Source organism: Culex pipiens, chromosome 2, assembly GCF_016801865.2.
Source record: "Culex pipiens pallens isolate TS chromosome 2, TS_CPP_V2, whole genome shotgun sequence".
NCBI classification, from domain to species: domain Eukaryota; kingdom Metazoa; phylum Arthropoda; class Insecta; order Diptera; family Culicidae; genus Culex; species Culex pipiens.
The window spans coordinates 172,020,270-172,044,610 of NC_068938.1; the positions used below are offsets into that span (position 1 = coordinate 172,020,270).

The 24,341-nt window shown below is 39.4% G+C and overlaps 4 protein-coding genes across 4 annotated transcripts in view; 3 read left to right on the top strand and 1 right to left on the bottom strand.

Moving 5' to 3' along the window:
• The window catches only part of LOC120428233 (zinc finger protein 39-like), a 487,119-nt gene that overhangs the window by 195,344 nt on the left and 267,434 nt on the right, over nucleotides 1-24,341 (top strand). The gene's annotated exons all lie outside the window — the stretch shown is intronic.
• LOC120426914 (V-type proton ATPase subunit F) lies at nucleotides 4,463-5,441 on the bottom strand. Its single transcript, XM_039591721.2, has 4 exons — nucleotides 5,356-5,441; nucleotides 5,219-5,289; nucleotides 4,949-5,030; nucleotides 4,463-4,884 (listed from the first exon to the last, which is right to left on the bottom strand). The coding sequence occupies exons 2-4, from the start codon at nucleotides 5,270-5,272 to the stop codon at nucleotides 4,637-4,639; spliced, it is 384 nt and encodes a 127-aa protein (XP_039447655.1). The 5' UTR covers nucleotides 5,273-5,289; nucleotides 5,356-5,441; the 3' UTR covers nucleotides 4,463-4,636.
• On the top strand, nucleotides 5,533-11,604 carry LOC120426913 (origin recognition complex subunit 3). The gene is made up of 5 exons (XM_039591719.2): nucleotides 5,533-5,664; nucleotides 9,299-9,906; nucleotides 9,962-10,235; nucleotides 10,292-11,394; nucleotides 11,455-11,604. The coding sequence occupies exons 1-5, from the start codon at nucleotides 5,638-5,640 to the stop codon at nucleotides 11,549-11,551; spliced, it is 2,109 nt and encodes a 702-aa protein (XP_039447653.1). The 5' UTR covers nucleotides 5,533-5,637; the 3' UTR covers nucleotides 11,552-11,604.
• LOC120426912 (pyruvate dehydrogenase E1 component subunit beta, mitochondrial) lies at nucleotides 18,256-22,530 on the top strand. The gene is made up of 5 exons (XM_039591718.1): nucleotides 18,256-18,631; nucleotides 20,984-21,145; nucleotides 21,206-21,737; nucleotides 21,798-21,878; nucleotides 21,943-22,530. Exons 1-5 carry the CDS (start codon nucleotides 18,449-18,451, stop codon nucleotides 22,044-22,046), a joined length of 1,062 nt encoding a protein of 353 aa, XP_039447652.1. The 5' UTR covers nucleotides 18,256-18,448; the 3' UTR covers nucleotides 22,047-22,530.

The window sequence follows — 24,341 nt, forward strand, 5'->3', positions numbered from 1 at the left end:
AAGTTTCGAGCTTGAGTCCCCTGTAAGGGTAGAGCGTGGTTGGTTGGACATTTAGCTTGAGTCCCCTGAGAGGGTATAGCGTGATTTTTTGAGTTTTTGAACTTGAGTCCCCTGTGAGGGTAAAGCGTGATTGTTGGAGTATCGAGCTTGAGCCCCCTATGAGGGTAGAGCATGACTGTTGGAGTTTTTTAAGCTTGAGTCCCCTGAGGGGGTAGAGCATAATTGTAGGAGTTTTTGGGAGTTTTTGAGCTTGAGTCCCCTGTGAGGGTAGAGCATGATTTTGGAGGGTTTTGAGCTTGAGTTCCCTGAGAGGGTAGAGCGTGGATGGTTGGACATTTAGCTTGAGTCCACTGAGAGGGTAGATCGTGATTGTTGGAGTTTTGAGCTTGAGTCACCTGAGAGGGTAGAGCGTGATTTATTAAGCTTTGAGCTTGAGTCTCCGAGAGGGTAGAGCGTGATTTTTGGAGTTACGAGCTTGCGTCCCCTGTGAGGGTAGAGCGTGATTTTTTGAGTTTTTGAGCTTGAGTCCACTGTGAGGTTGCGGTTAAAATAGTTTGATAATTGAGAGCCTGTATAAACATTTTCAACGGTTGTGAATGTGAGTTTAAGGTTTTCTTGTTTTATTGTTCAGTAGAAAATTGTGAACGATCTGTTTGCAGATCTTTAGGCCGACAGACTCGTGTTGAACTTGTCTGAACATAAAACGTGGATGATTTTTGGAGTTTTTGGGCTTTAGTCCCCTGAGAGGGTCGAGCTTGATTTTTGAAGCTTTTGAGCTTGAGTCCTCTGAGAGGGTAGAGCATAATTGTTGGAGTTTTTGAGCTTGAATCCCCTGTGAGGGTAGAGCATGGATGGTTGGACATTTATCTTGATTCCACTGATAGGGTGGAGCGTGATTTTTGGAGTTTTTGAGCTTGAATCCCTTCAGAAGGCAGAATTTAAGGAACGGTAGGCAAATAACCTACACGACTTGAATTCGAGCTCATGATTGAAAAAAGGAAAAGTTAATAAATTTAGATGTTATCGAATCTGGAAAATTTGGTTAAAATTATTTCAGAATTCCAATCTTTTTGAACTGGTTGTTTAAGAAATGATATGCTCATAACCTACCTAAGTTAAATTTGAATTCATGATTGGATTTCAGAGAAAAGCTTGTAAAAGATAAATATTATCAATTGTTGTGGAAGTTCGTGATAGAGTTTTCAAATTTTCAATCTTTTGAAGTGATGATTTAAGAATCGATAGGCTCGTAACTTACTCGACTGTATTCATGATTGGATTTCAGGGAAGTTATAACAAAGGATAAATGTTATCGATTGTTGAAGTTGGTTGGAAGTTGGTAAAAGAGTTTTTAGATTTTCAATATTTTTTGTTGTAATGATTTAAGAATCGATAGGCTCATAACCTACATGACTTAAATTTGAGTTCATGATTAGATTGAGGAAAGATTTAGTAAAAGATAATGTTATCTATTGTTGAACAAATTGGTAATAGAGTATTCAGATTTTCAATCTTTTGAAGTAATGATACAGAATCGATAACCTACATGAGTTAAATTTGAGCTCATGATTGGGTTTCAGGAAATATATATTAAAAAAATCAACATTGTCGATTGTTGTGTAAGTTGGCGAAAGATTTCTCTGATTTTCAATCTTTCAAGTGATGATTTAGGAATCGATAGGCTCATAACCTACACGAATTAAATATGAGCTCATTATAAGATAATCAATTTTTGACCAAGTTGGTAGAAGAGTTTTCAAATTTTCAATCTTTACGTAGTAATGATTTAAGAATCGATAGGCTCGTAATATAACCTACACGACTTAAATTTGAGCTCATGATTGGGTATCTGGGAAGATTTTTTTTAAATATAAAAATTATCGATTGTTAGACAAGCTGCAAGTTGTCATGGTTATTTTTTCAGAGTTTAGATCAGAGACAGACTCGGAGCCAACACGATCTAAATTTGAGCCTATTTTTGTGTCCGAAATATTCAAATTCTTAGAAAAATCGGGCGAAAGTCACGACAATGGTTGGAATTCATAATTTGGTATATTATCGAATGTTGAATAAGCTGGTAAAAGAATTGTTTAGTTTTAGAATGATTTAATGATTTAAGAAACGATAGGTTTGTTACTTACACGACTTAAATTTGAGCTAATTTGATTCAGGTAAGATATAGTTATATATATATAAATATTTTCGATTGTTGGAAAAGTTTGTGAAAGATTTTTTTTCCTGTTATTTGAAGTGATGCTCATAACCTTTACGACTTTAAATTGAGCTCATGATTAGATTTCAGGGAAGATTTGATAAAAGGTAAATTTTATCAATTTTTTTTAGAGAAGTTGGGAAAAGAGTTCTCAGGTTTTCAATATTGTTCAAGTGATGATTAAAAGATCGATAGGCTCACAACCTGCAAGACTTAAATTTGAGCTTAATATTGGATTCAGGGAAAATGTAGAAAAAGATGGATATAAATGATTGAACAAGCTGGTAAAGGAATTGTTTAAATTTTAATTTTTTTTATGTGATGATTTAAGAAACATTCGGCTTGTAACCTACAGTTCTTGAATTTAAGCACCAAATTGAATTTCTGGGAAGATTGTAGGTTACAATTCTTGAATTCTTGTTACAATCAATTAATTTCACGATAACATTCGAAGTTGTCGTTTCTTTTTATTTCTTTAATTTCAGGTAACCATGTTGACGTAGGGGTTTTGGCTGATATGGATACCGGAGAAGCATTGGCCGAAGCCGAACTACACTGAAAATATGCCACACTTTTTATTCAAGTGCCCAAACACTTGAATGATTGAATAAAGTCACATCGTAGATCTAATTGGTTTGTGTTTCAACATCAATCCAAACCACTATCAAATGCAAGTGTTTGGGCGGTTGACTTTTTGGTATTTTTTGACATGTTATTTTCATTCGGGTGGCTCAAGCTTTTCAATTGTTTTGCTCATGAATTTGTCCCACCTTCTTGAACTATTCAAAGTAATGAGCAAAACACTTGAAAATGATCTTAAGATCTACCCAAAACAGGCACTATTCAAAGTCAACGTGATTATCCACATGAATTTAATGTGTTTCACTGATCGATTTTTGCGCGACTTTCATCGAAGGCTAGGAGCGAGGCAAGAACCAATAGCACAAAAAACACTCCCGTCTTCAACTGGCCGACCGGCGCAGTGGTAGCGTGCACGACTAGCAAGCGAGAACCTGTAAATCGCTTGCACGTACTTTTTTTTCAACACCATTTAAAATTCAAGTGTTTGGCTATTGACATTATTTCATGGCCAATCACCGAAATTTCAAGTGTTTTGCGATTGATATTTGAGTGCTCTGTACAGTAGGGCCAGATCATGTGTAGAACACTTCGTTGAGCTGTGTAAGTTTTGCTCAGTGTAGGAGATGGGCAGAGTTTCCTGACAACCAAGGATCACCAAGCTGATGTTAATCTTTAGATGAATTTGTGATTGAATTTTTAGAGTAGGAGAGAACGAGGATGTAGTGAATGAGTGTGGCAGAGAATAAAGAGAGAATGAGAAGAGAGAGTTCATGTAGCGTAACGCGAGAGCAGGCCAGCCAAGAGAGAAGTTGAGAATGTGTGCGTGAGTAAACGAGAAATAAATCAGTCGTGTGTTTTGTTTGGGCATGAAAAGACGCGTGTTATTATTTGTGTCCGAAATAAAAGAAATACGAAGGAAATCGGGCGAAAGTCACGACAATGAGCAAAACACTTGAAAAGTTTGAGCCACCCGAATGAAAATAAGGTGTCAAAAAATACCAAAAAGTCAATCGCTAAAACACTTGAATTTGATAATGGATTGGATTGAAATTCAAACACAAACAAACTAGATCTAAGATGTGGCTTTATTGAATCTTTCAAGTGTTTGGGCACTTGAAAAAAAAGTGTGGCGTATTTTCAGTGGAGCGCTGGAAGAAAAAAAGAACTAAGCTGAAAATAGGAAAATAGACGTGGCCCAATGCATTCTCGACTGTTTAGAATACATTTGGGAAATATTTTTTGTAAATGCTTGTAGAAGAAATAGAATAACATTTAGTAAAATTGAAAATAAACAGAAATGTTCACAAAAAGTTGCTCTACTCGTTGGTGTACTTGGTTTTACTAAACTTCAAGGAACACTCCAGATTATCCAGCATCATTCAAACACAACCGCTCATTAGGCTTAAAATGGGATATTTCCCCTATCAAAAACTATACGTCATTCACCTAATGTTGGCATATTAGCACTTTGGCGTTCAATTGCAGCTTTTGAAATGCGTTTCAAACCCATATTGAGCTGTAAATTGCCTAATTGGCAAAACAATTTGTTTAAATAGTGAGAATTTGTAAATTGGACGGAATTTGGACCAGGTCCTTAAAACTTGTAAAACAAACGAGATTTTCCCCATGCTCGAAAAAGAGGTTTCTTTCAAAATAAACATACCAACATTTGTACACACGATCATGACACGATGGTTACGGAATGGTTTTTATTGATGCTACATAAGTTTTGCACAGAAGCCAGCAAGAAGATATTAGATTTTCTCTCTTTTACACAGGTATAAACAAAAGTAAAGGGCGAAAAAATCAAAACATACCATCCAAGGGTAGAAGTTTCTCCACTTAACCACGGTTCGCGATCATATCGTCCGGGCTGAACATGCCCTTGGCGCGGCGCAGGATCGAGTCCTTGCTGGCGTCGTACGGGTGATCCTTGGACGGGATCTCCAGCACGGCCGGCGTCGGCGACGTGTGCGCATCAATCACGTGACGAATCATCTCGGCGTAGTTCTGGTTGATCAGGATGATGTCGATGTCGTCGCGCTTCAGGAAACGCTTGAAGCAGTCCTCGATCTCGCTCACGGCGGTGTCTGCCAGCGGGAAATTGAAATTAATGATTTTTGAATTTTGTTGGTTATTTTTAGCAAAACTAACTCTTATCGACGACCATGAAGTTGGGGTGACGGTTCTTGTTGATCTCGCCGATTCCACCGAGCAGGAAGCCCACGCAGGTGTCCTAAAAAATACGAAAAGTTAGGGTCAATTTTGGACCTTGAATTTTTAATTGTTTAAGATTGCTTTACATTAATCTTGACAAATTCAAAAGGTAATAAAAACAGTTGAATATAACAAATAATAAAATTTAAAGAGAAAACCCAAATTTGAGAAGTGAAAAATCAGTGCCCTCCCCACAAATCTATTTACCTCATCTCCGATGACGGAAATCAGCTTTCCCTTGACGGCGGACAGGAGAGCCATTGTGGAGATTGGTTTTCCTGCAAAATAAAACTAACTTTAGCAAAAGTACACCAATTTTACCCAAAAAATCAACCGAAACTCACTTTTGCAGCTGAACTCGAGAAGGAAAAATATGTCACCTGATCAAAAGCAAAAGACGATCAGATGACAGCGCTTTTTGTTTTGACGTTTTGCGGCAAACTGTTCTAAATTTGCTTTCGAACAGTTTAGGGCTGTGCCCGCGCGCAGCTGTTCAAAACGCGCGCGAAATTTGTGTTGTTTACATCGCGGTTTTGTCGAAGTTGTTGATTTTTTTAGTTTTTAGTGAATACATTTTATTAAATTTAAACTGCGGGTGAAATAATAGTGCAGTTTTGATACGAATAATGGATTCTACGATATCAGTGTCGAAGGTACTGTACTTTATTAAGTATTTTCATGTTCATTGAACTTTTTGTTTTATTCAGTATTTTCTTGATAGATTTGGGTTGTTTTTATTTTTATATTCTGCTTGAACTTAAAAAGTTGAATTAATTTATCGGTTTTGTAACAACAACATGCCTTTCTAATACATTCTTTTGGATTATGATTCATTAATACGATTTTTAATCTAAAAGGAAGCATTAAATTTAAATAGCTTTTGTATCAATGCCAAAATAACGCAGGACTACGCAAGAAAACCGTTTTTTGCTGAAGTTTTTTTTTGCATAATTAATTGATGAGATGGGATGAACTTGAAGAAAACGACTGGCTTTTTTAGAGAAAGGGTCTAACAAAAGATTTTTTTTTGTTTTTTGGTTGTTTTTGAAAACTCCTTACTTAATTTATGAGTTAATTTCTTTCTAATAATTAGTGAATTTTCAAGATTTCGCGAATAGCGTGAAACGCGTAAATTTTTATAATTTCCTTGAAATCCCGTGAAATTTAACAATAGGGTTCTAAATCCCTATGTCATGAAGGACCTTTTCTGTCAAGAAGAGCCATGGAGTTTTTTTTTCAATTGATTCAAAAATCCAGGGTCATTGTACTCAGAAAAATAAGCTTTATCGTTGTGAACAATAATATCATTTTAGGACTCAATTAGTATTTTCAGGAAAAACTAAAATTATATATAAAAAAAACTTTTTAATCAATTTTTTATCCAACATTAACTTTTTGATTCTTTGTAACGGACTAAATAGAAACAACACGTTTTTCAAAATGTGATGCTTTCCCGACGAGATTAGAAAATTCACTACGATATTTGGGTATTATTGATCCGATCCAACATCCGACCTTTATTTGAAAATTATAAAAAAATAGTTCTGAGCGGGGAAACTGGCTAAAATTGTAATCAAAAGTTGATGAAAAAATTCACGAATTAAATAAATTATTTTGTCCTGAACTCAGTACTGATAATAACATGCAGTTTGCAGAAAACACCTAACTGAACTTAAAATGTTTTCTCAAGATACAAACAAAATGTAACCATGAGTATAAATTTCAAATTTGTTATTTTGAAAATAAGTTAAGAATAAATTAAATTTTGAAGCCTAAAAAAATGAAGAATATTTACAATACAACTTAAATCATTTAAAATTGAATGGGTTATCGATGGAAGTAAAAAAAAAACTTTGACCAAAAACCTAGCAAAAAACATTTACATTTTGCACATTTAATATCAAATGAATATGTTTGTATAAGTTAACAGTTTAAATCAGGGGTGACCAAAGTATGGCCCGCGGGCCAAACGTGGCCCGCGAGGTGATATTTTGTGGCCCGCGGAACCATTTTGAATGATTATGTAAAATGGCCCGTTGACCACTTGTAAAGTGATTTTATACTTTTTCACCATTAAGAATTATTTTAATCTTTTTTATGCTAATCTTGTTTTTTGTTAATAAAAAACTAATGATTTATCAATATTTTGATCCCCATTTTAGGACACTAATGTTTTGTTCAAACATTTTAATAATTAAAACAATTTCACACGTTTCAATGGGAGTAACTATTAAATATCGTCAACAATTTTATCAAACATTTTTGGAAATATTTATAAAATGTTCAAATTTGATTTTGGTAGAAATTTGTAATAATTGCAAAAATAAAGGTATTCTCAAAGTATTCGATATTAATTTGAAAGTCATAATGGCCCTTTTATGAACCCTGTCCCTAACCCTCTAACTAACTTTGCACTTAGAAACCTTTCTTCGGGATTTGAACTCATTTCAGATAGATAACGAATATGATTGACTACCATCTGTTTCAGGCCGACCACATTTTGTAATCCGAGGATCTAGGCTGTTGCAAATATTTTACAAAGTTTTTGTGTTCTTTCCTTTCCCCCATCATTAAATAAAATGGCTCAAAATCCAGGAGCCAAAATATTTTTTCAAAAAACTTCAAAAAATCAATGGAAATTTAAGTGCAATCAGCTGAAATCAATTAAAAATGCATTCCTCTGCGTTTAGAAACATTTGGGCATGTTTGGGTTCATTAAAAATAATTGGAATTTTAGTGAATTTTCTTCTTAAATTTTTTTTTCATTGAAATGTTGAGATTCTGGCTTTTGTTTTCTATAATTTTGAACGAAAATGTTAAAAAATAACATAAATTAAAAAAATCAACATGTAAATGTATTTTTTAGTATTTCAAATTAAAATAACGTATTGCTTATTGCGAGATAAAATCACGTTTCTCCATCGCTATGAGTGACAGGAGATAATTGCCGCCTAACTGCCGCAGTGTAAAAATCAGCAAGTTGAACTGAAATTCTGCGTTGATTTGGCTGTCAACTTGGTTTGTTTTGAATATTTTCCAAAAAGTCAGCTGAAAACTCAAGGCAACCTTTGACAACAGCCAAAAATTTGTTCTGCGGTTGTCATGCGGCTGTCATGCGACCATTATCTTGCGGTCGTATCACCGCGCGTGAACTCTAATTATTAACGCCCGCACTGCCCACCATTGAAAAAACGGCTAATATCCACTTTTGGCAAAAACGAGATATTAGCACCAGCTGGTAGAGGACGTTCCAACGCATCTTCTGGACCTTGAATTTTACTGAAATAATGTTTAGACTTGGCTGCCGATAAGAAAAACCAAACGGCTAATATGCCACTCTTATGGGAAATTGCCTTGACGGAGATTTTGTGACAAACACAAAAACGCGTTTTTCTCGGAATACTTGATTTGGCATAATAGCCGAATTTTCAATTATGGGCAGCGCAGTAATAATTATTTTTTTTTAATAATCTTTTTTATAAATTTGGCCCGCAAGCTCATTTGAGCTTCAAATTTGGCCCGGCCTCCAAAAACTTTGAGCACCCCTGGTTTAAATAAATTGTTGTTTATTAGAATTTGACCGAGCCACGTAGCCCAGTGGTAACGCTTCCGCCTCGTAAGCGGTAGATCGGGGTTCAAATCCCGGCTCGGACCAACACAACTGGTGATCTTTTCCCTTCTGGAATCGATTGCTTAGTAAAGGGAAGGTAGTGTATCGTCACAAACTGGACCTTATCACGACACCTTAGGGAGGCGACCTATGGAATGTTAACATTAACCTTAACATGTTAACATTAAGTTGAGAATGAAACTGCCACTGAATCCGCCTTGTAAATGCCGGCCCCGATACTCTTCAAGGGTGTTCCCCTCAGGAACTGGGAAAGATTTACTATTAGAATTTAGCAGTTCTGTTCCAGGATGTTACATTTGCAATTCAGAGATTTGGAGAACCTTTCAAAATGCAGGGAGGGTACATATTTCTAAATTTAGATTTTGCTAAAAGAGCACTCAGCTAGCAACATCTAAACTTAGAAATATGTACCCTCCCTGCAAAGGCTTATGAATTGATCTCAGTTGAAAGGTTCTCCAAATCTCTGAATTGCAAATGTAACATCCTGGAACAGAACTGCTAAATTCTAATAAAAACACAAATTGAATTGAATTGAATGAATTGTTTTTTACTGTTAAATTCGAGATCCTTAGATTAATCAAACTTGTGATTCACAAGTGAAAAGTTTTTGACGAAAACAAAAAAAAAAAAAGAATCCAATCAATCCCATTTCCCAGGGCGTCTTTGTGTTCAAAAACGGTGCCACCAGGGCGAAGGGTGCTCGCCGCAAGGTCCAACCGTGCCGCAGTCTGCTGGACGGGGCCACGACGGGGGCGTTTTGGTACCGCAGCTACGAGCGGCAGTGGAAGCGGGTCAGCGATGCGCTGGAAAAGCTACTGTCGAGTAGCTACGAGAAGATCCTGGACGATTTGCTGGGGTTTGTTGAGGGGTGCCACCGGGGCATCGAGTACAGTTCGGTGCTGCCGACGGCGGCGCTGCTGACCGGAATCAATCAGATCGATCATTTGTCCCAGTTTGAGACGTTGGCGGGGAACATCCGGAACAATACGTTTTCGCTGGTGGTGCTGCTGCAGTCTAGGGATTGCCCGAGCATGAAGGCCGCCGTGGAGACGATTGTGGCGGGGTTTGTCGAGGAGCAGCGTGCGGCGGATGAGGATGCGGATAGTAGACAGCTGAGGAGGAATCAGCTGAATTTGGGGGTGTTGAGGGCGTGGTATCTGGAGAAGCATGGACATCTGGAGAAGAAGCCAAACTTGAGCATCATAATGCCGGACTTTGAGGTGTTCAGCCCGGATGTGCTGCAGGACATGATTCTGGTGTTGAAGTGAGTTGAGTTAAATGTCTTAAGTTTTAAATTTTACAAGGGTATTGTTTTGCAGTTCTTACTCTACCGAGTTGCCATTCGTGCTAATCCTTGGAGTTGCCACGTCGGTAGCCACGATCCACAGCGTGCTGCCGTACCACGTGACGAGCAAGATCAAGCTGAGCATATTCCAGTCGGAACCGTCGGTGACGAATTTGAACAAAACGCTTGATAGTGTCCTGCTGACGCCGTTCTGCCCGTTCCATCTATCCGGCAAGGTATTCAAGCTGCTGATGGACATTTTCCTGTTCTACGACTTCTCGGTCAAGGGTTTTATCGAGGGATTCAAGGTACGGTTTGTACTCTGACTTAGATTTTAAACAATAACAATCCTCTTCCCTCACAGTACGCCCTCATGGAGCACTACTTCCAAGGTAACATCTACGGACTGTGCAGCGTGACGAGCGATCGCGACGAGCTGGAGGAGGCGGTCGAAAACCTCACCGCTACCGAGGTGGAAAGCATCCGACAGCTGCTGTCGTTCCGGCCATTGATCGAATCGCTGGACAATCCCCAGGAGGTGGTCGATTTCCTCACCAAGGACCACTACCTTCGGCGGATGTTGCCCTCGATGTTGCTCGAGGTGCACAACTTTTGGTTCATGTTCCACTGCACGCTGGAGATGCTGCAGGTGCTGGTGCAGGACTTGCCACGGGGACCGCTGGGGAAGCAGTTGAGGGAGCTTTATGAGCATTGTATTTCTTCCGACGTTACTCAGATGGCAGAGTTTAAGGAGTGTATGCAGCTGGTGGCGTTCATGTCCAAAGAGGAGATTCTTGGCAAAGTCTTGAAGATGATTGAAGTTATTCTGAAGTTCAAGGATATGAACGATGAAGCATGCATTCGCGGTGAAACCATCTTTGAGGTGGAGCCGCTCGAGCAAATGAGCGACGATCTTGAACATCTGACCAACGCGATCGCCCGAGCCGGCATGGAAGTGGTACCAGAAGATCTGGAAGAACCAACCGCCAACGTAATCAACTCACCCAAAATGAACCGCCAGGAGCTTCAAGCCAAACTGCTCAGCGCCGCCCGTCAACCGAAGCAGGAATCCGCCTTCACCAAGGCCATCAACGCACTCGTAGCCTACATCACCAACGAAATCTTCCGCAAATATCTGCGCCCGCTGAGCCGCGGCCCACCGCTCATCGAACTGTTCGTGTTCAACGACGCGGCCACCATCCGGCGCCACATCGTGGGCGTCCCGAGGGCGGCCGTCCACACGGCCCTCAACAACCCGCACTACTACCTGCAGTGCGGCTGCTGTGAGCTCGAGGACGACCACAGCCTGGTGCCGACGATGCCGGACCTGTCCGTTGCGTACAAACTGCACGCCGAGTGTGGCCGCATGATCAACCTGTTCGATTGGTTGCAGGCGTTCCGGACCGTGGTGGACGACAGGAACGCAGACGAGGAAGAGCAGGAGCGACACATCGATCCGCAGATTCAGTAAGTTTTGGGGAATTATTCGGAAAAAATGTTTCTTAATGATGCTTTTCCTTGTTTCAGGGCAAGGTTCACGCGTGCGGTGGCGGAGCTTCAGTTCCTGGGCTTCATCAAGACATCCAAGAAGAAGACGGATCACGTGACAAGACTCACGTGGTGAGCTGGGCTCAGTTTTTGGTGGATATTTTTCAGTGCGAGATCTCTTCGATTGTAAGTTTGCTTTTCTTTTCTAATAATTTATTTTCTCGTGAAAAAGATGCTTCGATTTTGGATTTTTGAAAGAAACTTCCTGCAATTAGGATGTCTAGCAATGTTTTCACTTTGAAACATTACCATCAGGAGGGGAGCATCAGGGCAGTGGACAGTTTGCTATAATGGCGGAGACTGGATGTAGATATAGTGGAAAACAGAACTACGTCACCAGGGAAAAATAGTTTAATAATTGTAAAATTCTTGAGGATTGTCTAAATACTACATCTCTTGACCTCTGTCAGTTTCCAGTTGTTTGCCGCGCCCTTTTAGGCCCCCAACAGGGTGTGAGCCCTATTTTTCAGCTTTTTCAGACTTTTTTCGGTTACTGTCGAAAGGTCTGTCTGTTTCCCTGAGCACACCGTGAGTGAGTAATTTTGTATGTTCGCGTCCAACCACCCCTTTTTGGCCCTTCATACGGTCGTTATTTGAAGATGCTCCCTTTAAGTCTAGAGGAGTCAACGTAACATCTTATAATATGGCCCTCTAAAACCGTGTGGTTTCGTCAACGGATCTACAGGCGTGTGGTTTCGGAAATAAATCGAATTTTTGCGGCGACTTATCTGACACTACGCTCCGCAAACTGATCAACTCCAATTCTGAGTGCAACGAGATGTTGTGTTGAACGCGAGGTTAACTCTCTACTGCCCAATTTTTTTTTTCGAAAATATTTATTTTTCCCGTGTTCAGGAGGTCATTTTGAACAACTTTTGTTCAACGAAAAACATTACTTTTTGTTTTATGTTTTTCTTGTTTTATTTTTAGTATTTTAATTTGCATTTATCTTGTGAAGTTTATTTTTGTTTTTGGTAGTATTTGGCCTGTTCTACCACCTAATATAATTACATTTTGCCTATCTAATTTTTTCACGTTTTTACAGTCACTTATTCAATTTTTTGCATGTTTTTCACATTTTCTGCTATAGAATAGCACCATCATCATTTAAATTGCAAAAAATGCGTAGAGGCATGGTCTGGGGCACTACAAAAATTACTGCATACTTCTTTTTACTGAAAATATAGGAAATGTTAGTAAAAAACACAGCCAAAGTTGACTCCGAAAGAAATTACATTTTTTAAAACATTGGCAAAGTCACATAAAACAAGTTAAACTTCCAACTCTGAAATTTTCTAAAGTTCTTCTTTCGAATGCTTTTTTAAGATCAAAAATCGGTTGGAAAATTGATTTTTGGCGATTTTTTAGATCGAAGCGCGTCTAAAGGCAGGGTTAGGTTGTAGAGGGTTAAACGTCACTGAAAAAAACATTTTGTCACTCTGGAACGGACAGAAATAGGCGGAGAGAAAAAGTGCGGCTAGAGTGGAAATCGCTCGTTTCGATTTAGTGCCAGAGCGACAATATCGTTCTTTTTTTGCGACAAGACTCCGCCTCTCGGGTCTCCAAAATGTGAAGGTAAAGCACGGGGAGAAGGCACTGAATACTTTTATTTACCCTTAATTTTTTTTCGTCTGAACAGAAAATATTTATATCCATGTAAAAAATCAGATTGAATATGGAAAACAATAAAAATGTTTCTTGAAAAATAATAAAAAATATAGTTTTTATTACATACATGTAGAAAATCTAATAAATTCATATAACAGAAAATTAATTAATTTATAGATGATTTCCAATCACTCCTGATAGTCTCATGAAATAACAGCCTATTTAAGCTTGAAACTTCGTCATTCGCAAAGCGAGCTGTCAAACTTTTTGAGCGTTTTTCTCGAAATATCGAGTTGATTTACGGGTGCCACGATAACTCGATATTGGATGGAACAAATTGGTTGAAACTTAAGCTATAGCTATTAGAAGTTAAGCAGCATGAAAAAACGGGTTCCACTATGTAAAGAATTGGAAGAGGTAAGAAAATGAGTAGACTAACTGTATGCGTACCTACTGACCATAACACACTATATCTCAAATCGGTCCAATATTTGCATTTCTGTATTTTCTATTTTCATACAAAAAATATTTTAAAATATTTTAAATTGATTCCGACCTTGTTCTTGCATGGTCTTGTTGCTCAATTGGAATCCCGATTTGACAGTTCGATTGGAACCCTGAGAGTGACATTTCGCCTCTCCTTATAGGCTCTCTAATAGCAACGTATATTAGTCCAGCAATTTTCCAAGTTGATTGTAGATGACGGTCGTAATTTGCGTACTTTTCTAAGTAACTTATCGATTTTACTTTATTTTGTTCTAAGCTAAGTGATTGTATATAGCTCATAAATCGTCTATTAATTACTATAATGAAATATCTTCAAGAAGCTTTCAGTAATTGGAACTGTTCTGTTCATTGGAATCAATAAATCTAGAGTTTTTTTTAATAGGTCCTATAAAACACAATAGATTATAGGACCTTAAAAAAAACTCTGGAAATTTTCTTAAAAAAAAATGTGAGAACAATATCGCGCCATGGTTCAGTGATAATAAGGCGAAGAAAGTATACGACGATTACGCATGAAGAATATAGCGGAAATTATGTGTTAATTGCACAATGGATGAAGGTTTGAAGTTGACACTATCAAAAGGGAGTGGTAAGATGCAATAGTAATATTGCTAGGTTTGATAGTGTCAAAAGGTAAGATCAAGAAATAAGGATTATATGAACCTATATTGTCATAATTATTGTATTCACTGAAAATTCTATCCGCTTTCTACCCCCAATGTGTCCTGCACTGGGGGTGCCTGGGGTAACTTCGAGTTGACCTGGGCCGCCCGAGGAATTATGTCGTAGGTGGCTCGTGTACAGGTTCACTCACCTCTCCTCGCGGCAAGGTTTTCCGTAGTTCTACTCTCGAACATGCAACATGGGACAGCATGAATCTTCAGCTGAAGCCGGACGAATGTATTCCGAAATTACAGAATTACAGATTTTCTCGAAACACCGAGTTGATTTACGGGTGAAACTTAAGCTATAGCCAGCGCCGTACCTAGGGGTTGGCGCGGTTGGCGACCGCCAAGGGCGCCAGCCCTTGAGGGGCGCCGAAATCGATGATTGTACAAAATTTTCATGTCAGCTATAACATCCTCATTAGATATTTGAAACAGAAAGGGCGCCGAATTATAAAATAGAATTACAAATAACTAGATAATTTGGTTTAAAATATAAAAAAAATATTTAGGGGCGCCAAAGTCAATTGTATGAATATTTCTACTGAAGTGTTTTTGAAAATTCATACTTAATGCTAAATTTATTTTTTCATCAAAGAAGGGGGCGCTCAAGTGGCAGAAAGTTAAAGGAGTTCTAGAAGAGCTTCTCAAAATAAATACACGTTTAAGTTTGGACCGTTGTATAATGAAGATTAAGTCATACCTTCCAGACTAAAAAAATGTCCAACTATATGTTATTTTCACGTTAATTTGGCTGTAAATCACAATCAGCCAAATTGTGAAAAAAATATTGTCATATTTTGAGCTTCTTTGAAATAGGAATTATTTTAACATTAAAACATATACCTTTCTTTTGAAATTTTTACATTCTTGAGTTGAAAAAATGGCCTTTGAAATATTTTCAGCTCGATTTCCCCTTTTATAATCAACTTCGTGCATTGAAATTTGCATACTCTTTTTCAAAATACTAGAGTTTTGAAATTGGAAAACTGCTGTAAATTTTCATCAATAAGACCAACATTATATGCTCAAGAAAAAAATGTTTTTCAGAGCACATCACTTTTGCAATTTTAGCTTAACCGGTGTTGTTTACTATTTAAATCGTCTAAAAAGCTTTGGTAATAAAAAGTAATTACTTTTTTTTTCATTAAAAAAATATTTTATCAAGGTTTGAAAACATTTGTATAGTTTTTCGCAAAAAATATTTGTCTAGAATATATATAAAAAAAAACTTAACTTAACTTTACGCATTAAAAATAACAAATCAATACAGACTCGATTATCCGAAGGCCTCGGAAAAATTTCACTTTGGATAATCGAAACTTCGGATTATCGAATAACGATTTTTTTATCGTTGCCTAATTTTTTGTTTTTGAGCTTAAGTATGACCCCTAAACTATGTTAATGAGATTTAAAACTTGTAAATCCAAGATGGCGGCCAATATGGCGGTGTTGAAATATTGAAAAATGCATTTTATTATTTTATAGGCTATCACCTATTCAAATTTGACTAAAATGGGGTTGCAGAACTCGAATTTAATGTTTAAAACAAGAAAAAGAAAAAAAAAATGGTCCGTGATTCGATTATCTGAAGTCCCATACAAACCTTCGGATAATCGAACTTCGGATAATCGAGGCTTCGGATAATCGAGTCTGGACTGTACTGATGAAAATAAAAATGAAAGCAAAACATAATTTAAAAAAATAAAATTAATAAATGAATTATCAAATATCGTATGGGCAAATCACTAAAAATGAATAAAAATTTGTTATCTTTATATGTTTTTAAACTTTTTTTCTAACAAAAAAAAATTGTCAATAGGGGAAGTTCACGTATGTTTGGCAGGTTAAGCACTCGCTTCTAACTCCATCCAATTTGCTGATTTTCACTATTTAAACAACTAATTTTGCAAAACTTTTGATAGAAACTTGCTTGCTCACTCTTCATTGAGCTATTTATCACTCGATTTCAGTTGAAAACGCTTTTAATAAGCTTTAATTGAATGTCAAAGTTCTGACCTGCCAACATTAGAGGCACGCTGGAATTAGATGCTGTTCCCCTACTTAGCAATTTTGGAAACATATGATTGCAAAACAACTGGACAAGTGTATTATGCATTTTAAAACACTTTTTTCATTCAAATGTTGAAACCATGGCCTGTAATTTCAACTTTTTAACTTTTTTATTGTTTTGGTCAGAGTCGAGGAACAAAAACTTCAAAAATGCTGCATGTTGAAAGATTATATTTCGATGCCGGTGTGCTCTTTTGAACTAAGCTTGCTGGGATTCCTATCTAGATAGAACAAGAGAGCACACCACGGAGCACACGGGCATCGAATTATTATTATTTTCAATTTTGAAGAAGGATTTTTTTCCTTTTTCCTTGTATTTAACAAAATGAAATCCAAAGCAAAATCAGCTCATTATTTTACGAATCCGGGAAAGTTCTTTGCTTATACAATCAAATTAATAATACAAATCCGATGGTAAAATCGCATGCAAAAGCATTGCACATCACCTTCGTCAAAAAAGACACTTATTATTACACACAGCTTGACATTTCGGTCAAATAGGTTTCCCATACTGATGGGCTTTACACCCAGGCCATTTATACGCAGCTGGATAACTACTATTTTGCTGTGTAGATCAGATCAAATTTTGCAGGCTTAAAAATATAAAATTAGCTAACAAGTTGTAGCTAAATTTATCATGATTGAACTATTTAATTCTATGCATTAATCTGAAAAATAAATTAAAAAAAAACTAAATCCTGCTAACATTATCGATTCAGCCACTTTAACTCCTATAATAAATTTTCAATTCCACCTATCTCATATTATTTGAATAATAAAACATAAAACAACTGTGATTCTGAATTTAACCATATTAAGGTCTCCAATTGCATTTATGAAATCAAAACTCTTATTGAAGCAATCATTGAAAATTAATATCATTTTATCAAAATGCTTGTAAAATTGGTAGGGGCGTCAAATTGAAGCTTCGCCAAGGGCGCCGTGGACCCCAGGTACGGCTCTGGCTATAGCTATTAGAAGTTAAGCAGCATGAAAAAACGGTATCTCAAATCGGGCCAATATTTACATTTTTGTATTTTTTTTTTCATATAAAAAGAGTCTTTATCCTAAATTTTAGCCAATTTGGTCCATTTAATCTCGAGATATCGTGGCACCCGAAAATCAATTCGATGTTTCGAGAAAACCGCTCAGAAAGTTTGACAGTTTGCTTTGCGCATGGCAAAACTAATGGGCAATTACCACAGTTACTTTAGTTAGAAAATGGCACTTAGCATAGGAATTTGAATCAATGGAAATGGATTTGATCTTCTAAAATAGAAAAAAGATCTAAATCTATCGTAAGTTGACGTTTCCATATTAAACCTTTAGGTAAACAAACAACTGCATAGAAACGTACGCGTGTATATCATGCCAGCAAATTTTCTAAGTTTATTGTAGATGACGGCCGTAATTTACGTACTTTTCTAAGTAACTCATCGATTTTACTTTACTTTGTTCTATGCTAAGTGATTGTATATAGCTCATAAATCGTCTATTAATTATTATCATGAAATATCTTTAAGAAGCTCTCAGTAATGGAAACTGATCTGTTCATTGGAATTAATAAATTTTCTTAGACATGACATTTTGAGATTTTCTTTATGCAAAATGAAGACGATTTTACATGAGATTTTACATTTTATATGAGAAGAGTATCTAAAATACTCTGCGTTTGGTTCAATTTATCAAATTTATATAAGATTAAAAATACTAAGCCCATCTTGCACTCTGTGGAAAAATGTTTGTCATAAAACAAATAATTTTAAAAGTTTGTACAATGATTCTTCCTATGCAAAGTAGTCCAACGCCACCCGATCATTCATCCCGTAACCAAAACAGTATAACAGTTCTATCAATCTGTCAAACACTGGTTCGCAAAATCGGTGCCAAATTTGCACAAACTCAATGACGTTTCCCTCATTAATTTCCCGTGTCAGCTCAGGCCAGCCAGCATCAGAGGGAGCAGCAAAAGTGTCGTCGTCGTCGTCGCGGTCCGTGTCATCCGTATTACAAAAAAAAGACTTATCCGTTCCTCCCATCCGCGCGCGCGAACCCTCCGGTATCGTTACCAGCTTCCGGTTCTCCCACCCCTCTTGGATTAACCCCCCACCATTCGCAGGATGATGCTCGCCTCGACGGTGCGCGGCTTGTGCCGCCGTTCTTTCTCGACCTCGAAGGTCCTTGCGGCCCAGCAGTTGACCGTTCGGGATGCCCTCAACGCGGCACTGGACGAAGAAATGGAGCGGGACGAACGGGTGTTCATTCTCGGGGAGGAGGTCGCACAGTACGACGGAGCGTATAAGGTAAGCGGGGCCATTCCTCCCCGGAGAGGTGGGTTTTAGGAAGGGACAGCAAAGTTACGTAAACTTTGTGTAGATGTCAGTGGGTGGTGGTGGTGATGGGTTCAGTGGGGGGGTGAAGGGGGAGGGTGGAGAAAGTTGAAGCCGCATAGATTCGCACAAATACGATGAAGGTTATCTCTGCCGCTTGCAATCTGCCTATCCCTCCTGCCGGCTGACGAAGGCAGCGATGACGAGGGTTTTGTTTACATTTAGAGCGTATAGATTGATGCAGTTTTGCTAGAACGGGAAAAAACACGCAGGAATTGTGCATTATCTTGCTTTGTGAGATTATTGATTGTACCTAACATTAGCATAGTCTTTCTCAAGACTTTCCCTGTAATTCCGTTTTAATACTTTGCAAAAACTATAATTCTTTGCTAGCCTTTCCCACTCACAGACTTCAAGTTTAAGTATCTCAGTAGGTAACAGTAAGTAAGAGACTGATTTCGACGGAACGGCTGGTTCGACGAGGAATGTCAGGCGATTTGGGACGAGAAGAAAGCAACGTGGGACAAGTGGCTGCGGCATAACAGTCGTGGAAACAAGAAGTCGTACAAACAGTTGCGAAGACAGCAAACCCACCTCTTCCGGGATAAAAAGTGTCGATTGGAAGAGTTGGAATGCCAGGACATGGAACAGCTGTATCGCTCCAATGAAACGCGTGAGTTCTACAAGAAACTTCGGTAAATCCCGGAACATGTTCATGCCGCGAGCTGAAATGTGCCGGGATAAGGACGGGGGAATCTTGACGGACGAGCCTGAGATGATCGAAAGGTGGAAGCAATACATGGCAACGGTATGGTGGACGGCGGGGACGAGCACCCACAATGAGGGAAGTTAAGGTTGCCATCAAGAAGCTGAAGAACAATAAAGCAACGGAAAAGGATGGTATCGGTGCGGAACTCATCAAGATGGGCCGGGACAAGCTGGCGGCCTGTCTACGTCGGTTGATAGTCAAGGTCTGGGACACAGAACAGCTACCGGAGCAGTGGGAAGAGGGAGTACCGTGCCATCACTATTCTCAACGCGGCCTTCAAGGTGCTGTCTCAGATCATTTTCTGTCGTCTGTCGGAGCGAGCAAAGGATTTTCGTGGAGGGGATATCGACGACGGATCAAATCTTTTGCTACGCCAAATCCTCCAAAAATGTTCATCGATTTCAAAGCCGCGTGCGACTCGTTCGATCGCGATGAGCTATGGAAGATCATGTACGAGAACGGCTTTCCCGGGAAACTGATCAGAATGGTGAAATCAACGATGGACGGGGCACGGTGCAGCGTGAAGATTTCGGGTGCGATGTCCGACCCGATCGATCGTTGGTATCTCCGGCCTCTGTTTCAACATTGTTCTGGAAGGAGTTATGAGGCGGGTGGGCTTCAACAAGCGGGGCAAGATTATCAACCGGTCCAGCCAGTTCATCTGCTATGCCGCCGACATGGACATTGTCGACAGAACGTTCGAGGAGGTGGCTATGAAGTACACCGAATTGAAGCGGGAAGAGGAGAAGGTTGGATTGAGGGTGAATGTTGCGAAGACAAAGTATCTGCTGAACCCTTAAAGCTGACATGGGACCGAGTGTGACGTTCGAGGAGGAGTTTGTGTACCTAGGATCGTTGGTGACAACTGCAGCAGTGAAATTCGGAGGCGCATCATCTCCTGTGGTCGTGCCTACTATGGACTCCATAAGACCTTAAGGTCTGGTTACCTTACCCGACGTACAAAGTGCACCATGTACGAAACGCTGATAAAAACGGTCGTTCTCTACGGGCACGAGACGTGGACGATGCTCGAGGAGGACCTGCAAGCGCTAAAAGTTTTAGATCGGCGAGTGCTTAGGAAGATCTTTGGCGCACGTGAGAACAATGTATGGAGGAGAAAGGCGTCAAGGCTGGCCAGATCCGGTGGGCTGGACAAGTCGCAAGAATGCCGGACGCGTTGGATTTGGCGGTGGGGGGCGCAACATGCTAGGTGGTTGAACCAAGTGGAGGAAGATCTGGAAAGTGTGGAAGTTCCGAGTCGGAATTGGGAAGAAGCAGCCCACAACTGAGTTAGATGGCAACGCACCTGGAGACAGCTCATGGACCGGAGGTTGTCCGAGCAGTAAAAGTAAAGTAATATGGTTCGTGTTAGGATTTGGCCGAAAAGTGATGTTTTGGCATGGGTTTTGTCAGTAAGTCAGTTATCTAATCAGTGTTTTCATAGGTTGTGGATTAAAAAAAAAGATGCAACCTTGGTTTTGTCAAAATCCCACCTATCAAAGAAGAACTTTCAAAAGAATCAAATCTAATCCCCCCCCCTCCTTGAACGCACGCAGGTCTCCCGCGGTCTGTGGAAAAAGTACGGCGACAAGCGCGTCATCGACACACCCATCACGGAGATGGGCTTCACCGGTATCGCGGTCGGCGCCGCCATGGCCGGCCTCCGCCCGGTGTGCGAGTTCATGACGTTCAACTTCTCGATGCAGGCCATTGACCAGGTATGAAGAGTTAAGGACTCTTTTCAATGTTTGAGTTGTTCAGCGTTTGGTCCCTTGCAGGTCATCAACTCGGCTGCCAAAACCTTTTACATGTCTGCCGGTACGGTGAACGTTCCGATCGTGTTCCGCGGACCGAACGGAGCCGCCTCCGGTGTGGGAGCTCAGCATTCACAGTGCTTCGGCGCCTGGTACTCGCACTGCCCTGGCTTGAAGGTGGTTGCTCCGTACGACAGCGAGGACGCCAAGGGTCTTCTGAAAGCGGCCATCCGCGATCCGGATCCGGTGGTGGTGCTGGAAAACGAAATGGTCTACGGCCAGGGCTTCCCCGTGTCGGACCAGGTGCTGGACAAGGAGTTTGTTCTGCCGATCGGCAAGGCCAAGATCATGCGACCGGGCAAGCACGTCACCCTGGTGGCGTACGCCAAGGCTGTCGAAACGGCCCTGCTGGCGGCCAACGAGCTCGCCGGCAAGGGCATCGAGTGTGAGGTCATCAACCTGCGCTCGTTGCGCCCGCTGGACTCGGATACGATCTTCAAATCGGTACAAAAGACGCACCACCTGGTGACCGTTGAGCAGGGCTGGCCACAGAGCGGTGAGTTGGCTTATTTAAAATGTGTCCAGTCAAAGAATCTTAACATCTTGTTTCCAACAGGTGTCGGCTCCGAGATCTGCGCAAGAATTATGGAACACGAAACGTTCTTCCATCTGGACGCTCCGGTTTGGCGTGTGACAGGTACTTGATCCCTCAACTCGACTTAATTCCCCCAACTCAACTCGCATTCTTCTAATTTACGTAGGAGTGGACGTCCCGATGCCTTATGCCAAGACGCTGGAAGCAGCGGCACTGCCCCAACCCGCCGACGTTGTCCTCGCGGTGAACAAAGTGCTAGGAACTAAGTAGACCCAAGATACCTCACAGCCGCCACACCCTCCCCATTTACACACACGAGTTCACACACGTACATAGACACAAACACAAGTCACACTTTTACACTGCGAATCAGATTTTATTTAGAGAGGGAAACAAACAGCAAGTTTACTAATAAAGTACGAAGTTGCATGATGAGATAGCGAGAAAGGGTTGATTTTCCACAAAGTGGGTAGAGTTTCATTTTCTTCTTATTTTTTAGTGCAATCAGAGCAGATGAATTTCCGTTTTTAGAGAAAAAAATACGATATTGAGTCCAAAAGTATCCACTACGACATACTCTAAAACCGACTAGGATGTGATGATTCTCAGAAGTTTCTTGGTTAGTTTCAGGTTTATTTATTTCTCGCAACAAATTTGATGAAATTACATTGTTTTCGATCGATCTGGTGAACATTTTCGTTGGAAAAAGCCTAAATTGCACGAATAAAAAATAATGCTTCCTGGACGAAATGAACGAGCTTGTTTTATTTTAAAAATAAAATCACAATAAAAAACTATTACCTTGGGCCTTGCAAATATTGTTTTCTAAAGGTTGGTAAATTTGACGAATGTTTCATATTTTAACATTGTAAATCGGACCATTAGTTGCTGAGATTTCGACATTAGAAAATGGTGGGTTGTTTGTGTGAGACTTAGAAAACATCAATTTTCCTGTTTTTAAACACTTGCATGGCAATATCTCAGCAACTAAGGATCGTATCAACAAAATTCAAAAAAGCAAAATATAGAGAATTTCCTCAGCTTTTCAAAAATATTTTTTTCAAAGGTGGCCAAACATGAGCACAAATTAAAAAAAAAAAAAATTAAAAACTGCGACTATTTTCAAAAAAGTTACCTAACAATGGCTTTAACTTGAAAACGATGCACCTTATCAAAATTTCACTAGAGTAATTTTGATTGCAAATTTGATTTTATATCGAAAAATTAAGTTGAGAAATTTTTGCGACCAATATTTAGATAAAAAAGGCAGTATTGATTAAAATATTCATAACTTGGTCAAAGATTTTTTGCACAACCTGGAAATTTCTGAAAAGTTGGCATTTGATGTCCCCTGAAACATATAAAAAATTAAAAAAAAATTATTTTTTTTGCAAATCTAGTGGGTCAAGTGACATAAAGTTAAATCAAAAATCACCAAATTTTTTTTACCGTGTATAAATTTTTTTCAGTGTAGTCCTAATTCATACCTACCACTTTGCGGAAGACACCTCATCGATCAAAACATTCCTTCAAAAGATACAGATTTCTGAAATTCATACACTTCATACGATGGTTTTACCCCTACGGTTGTCAAACGAACAGGGTCACTTTTTAGTTTGACACCTCTTTTACACGGAGTTCACACACACAATCAAAAGTTTTGCCTTTCTTACAGAAGAAAGGTTCAAGATTTGCTTTTGAAAAAACGCTTTTCTCGGAAATCTTAAAAAAAATCGTGCGTGGCGAGGAATCGTCCCACAAAAAAATCCTATTACTAAATTGAAGGTTTAAATGCGCTCTTTCGATTGAATTTTGGCCCGAAACCCGGAACATAAAGTCTGATTTTTGAGAGCTCTTTTTCTGAAATACTTGAGCGATGTCTGTATCCGCTCTTAAAAATTTGTGTCCTCCATCATTGGAAAACCGCTCGTAAGAGCATTTCCACCGGTGCGCACATAACTGAGTGACTATTTTGTTCACCCACAGCGCTACTATTTTAGTTTAGTCACCCTTCCCACACCGGTCGTTGATAAAACGGGTTGGTAAAATAGTTACAGCCAACCCCACCGGGGGTGAGTATCAGCTTATGTTGACGTTTCGAAATAAAATTTGTTTTAATTTATTGGCATGACCAATTTGCCAAAATCTTCAAAGCCAGAAGTAATTATTTCCAAAAAAAAACTTGATTGGCCGCAACCTGGATTGGTCCGGGTTCCCCGGGGAATGTTCCGTTGGAGGACATTGGCGGCACCGTATGGATATGGGCAATATTGGTGTCAAATTTCGTAATTTTCGAAATCACACATGAAAATTTATGAAAATGGACATTTTCATTGGGCTGGCCACAACCCGGATTGGCCCAGATTCCCCGGGGGATGTTCCGTTGAGCGTACATTGGCGGTACCAATGAATATGAACAATGTTGGTGTGAAACTTCAAGATTTTTTAAATCGCAGATGAAAATTTCGAAAATGGACATTGCGAGTAGACTTGCCACAACCCGAATTGGTCCAAGTTCCCCCGGGGATGTTCTGCTGAGCGGACATTGGCGACACCGAATGAATA

Bases quoted from the DNA above. Each gene is read 5' to 3' on its own strand.
- LOC120426914 (XM_039591721.2), bottom strand. From the start codon at position 5,272: ATGGCTCTCCTGTCCGCCGTCAAGGGAAAGCTGATTTCCGTCATCGGA. The intron at 5,031-5,218 runs GTAAATAGATTT...CGTATTTTTTAG, and splicing joins TTTCCGTCATCGGAGATGAG to GACACCTGCGTGGGCTTCCT. The intron at 4,885-4,948 runs GTTAGTTTTGCT...TCCCGCTGGCAG, and splicing joins CTTCATGGTCGTCGATAAGA to ACACCGCCGTGAGCGAGATC.
- LOC120426912 (XM_039591718.1), top strand. From the start codon at position 18,449: ATGATGCTCGCCTCGACGGTGCGCGGCTTGTGCCGCCGTTCTTTCTCG. The intron at 21,146-21,205 runs GTATGAAGAGTT...GGTCCCTTGCAG, and splicing joins CGATGCAGGCCATTGACCAG to GTCATCAACTCGGCTGCCAA. The intron at 21,738-21,797 runs GTGAGTTGGCTT...TGTTTCCAACAG, and splicing joins GCAGGGCTGGCCACAGAGCG to GTGTCGGCTCCGAGATCTGC.
- LOC120426913 (XM_039591719.2), top strand. From the start codon at position 5,638: ATGGATTCTACGATATCAGTGTCGAAG. The intron at 10,236-10,291 runs GTACGGTTTGTA...CTTCCCTCACAG, and splicing joins GTTTTATCGAGGGATTCAAG to TACGCCCTCATGGAGCACTA. The intron at 11,395-11,454 runs GTAAGTTTTGGG...TCCTTGTTTCAG, and splicing joins CACATCGATCCGCAGATTCA to GGCAAGGTTCACGCGTGCGG.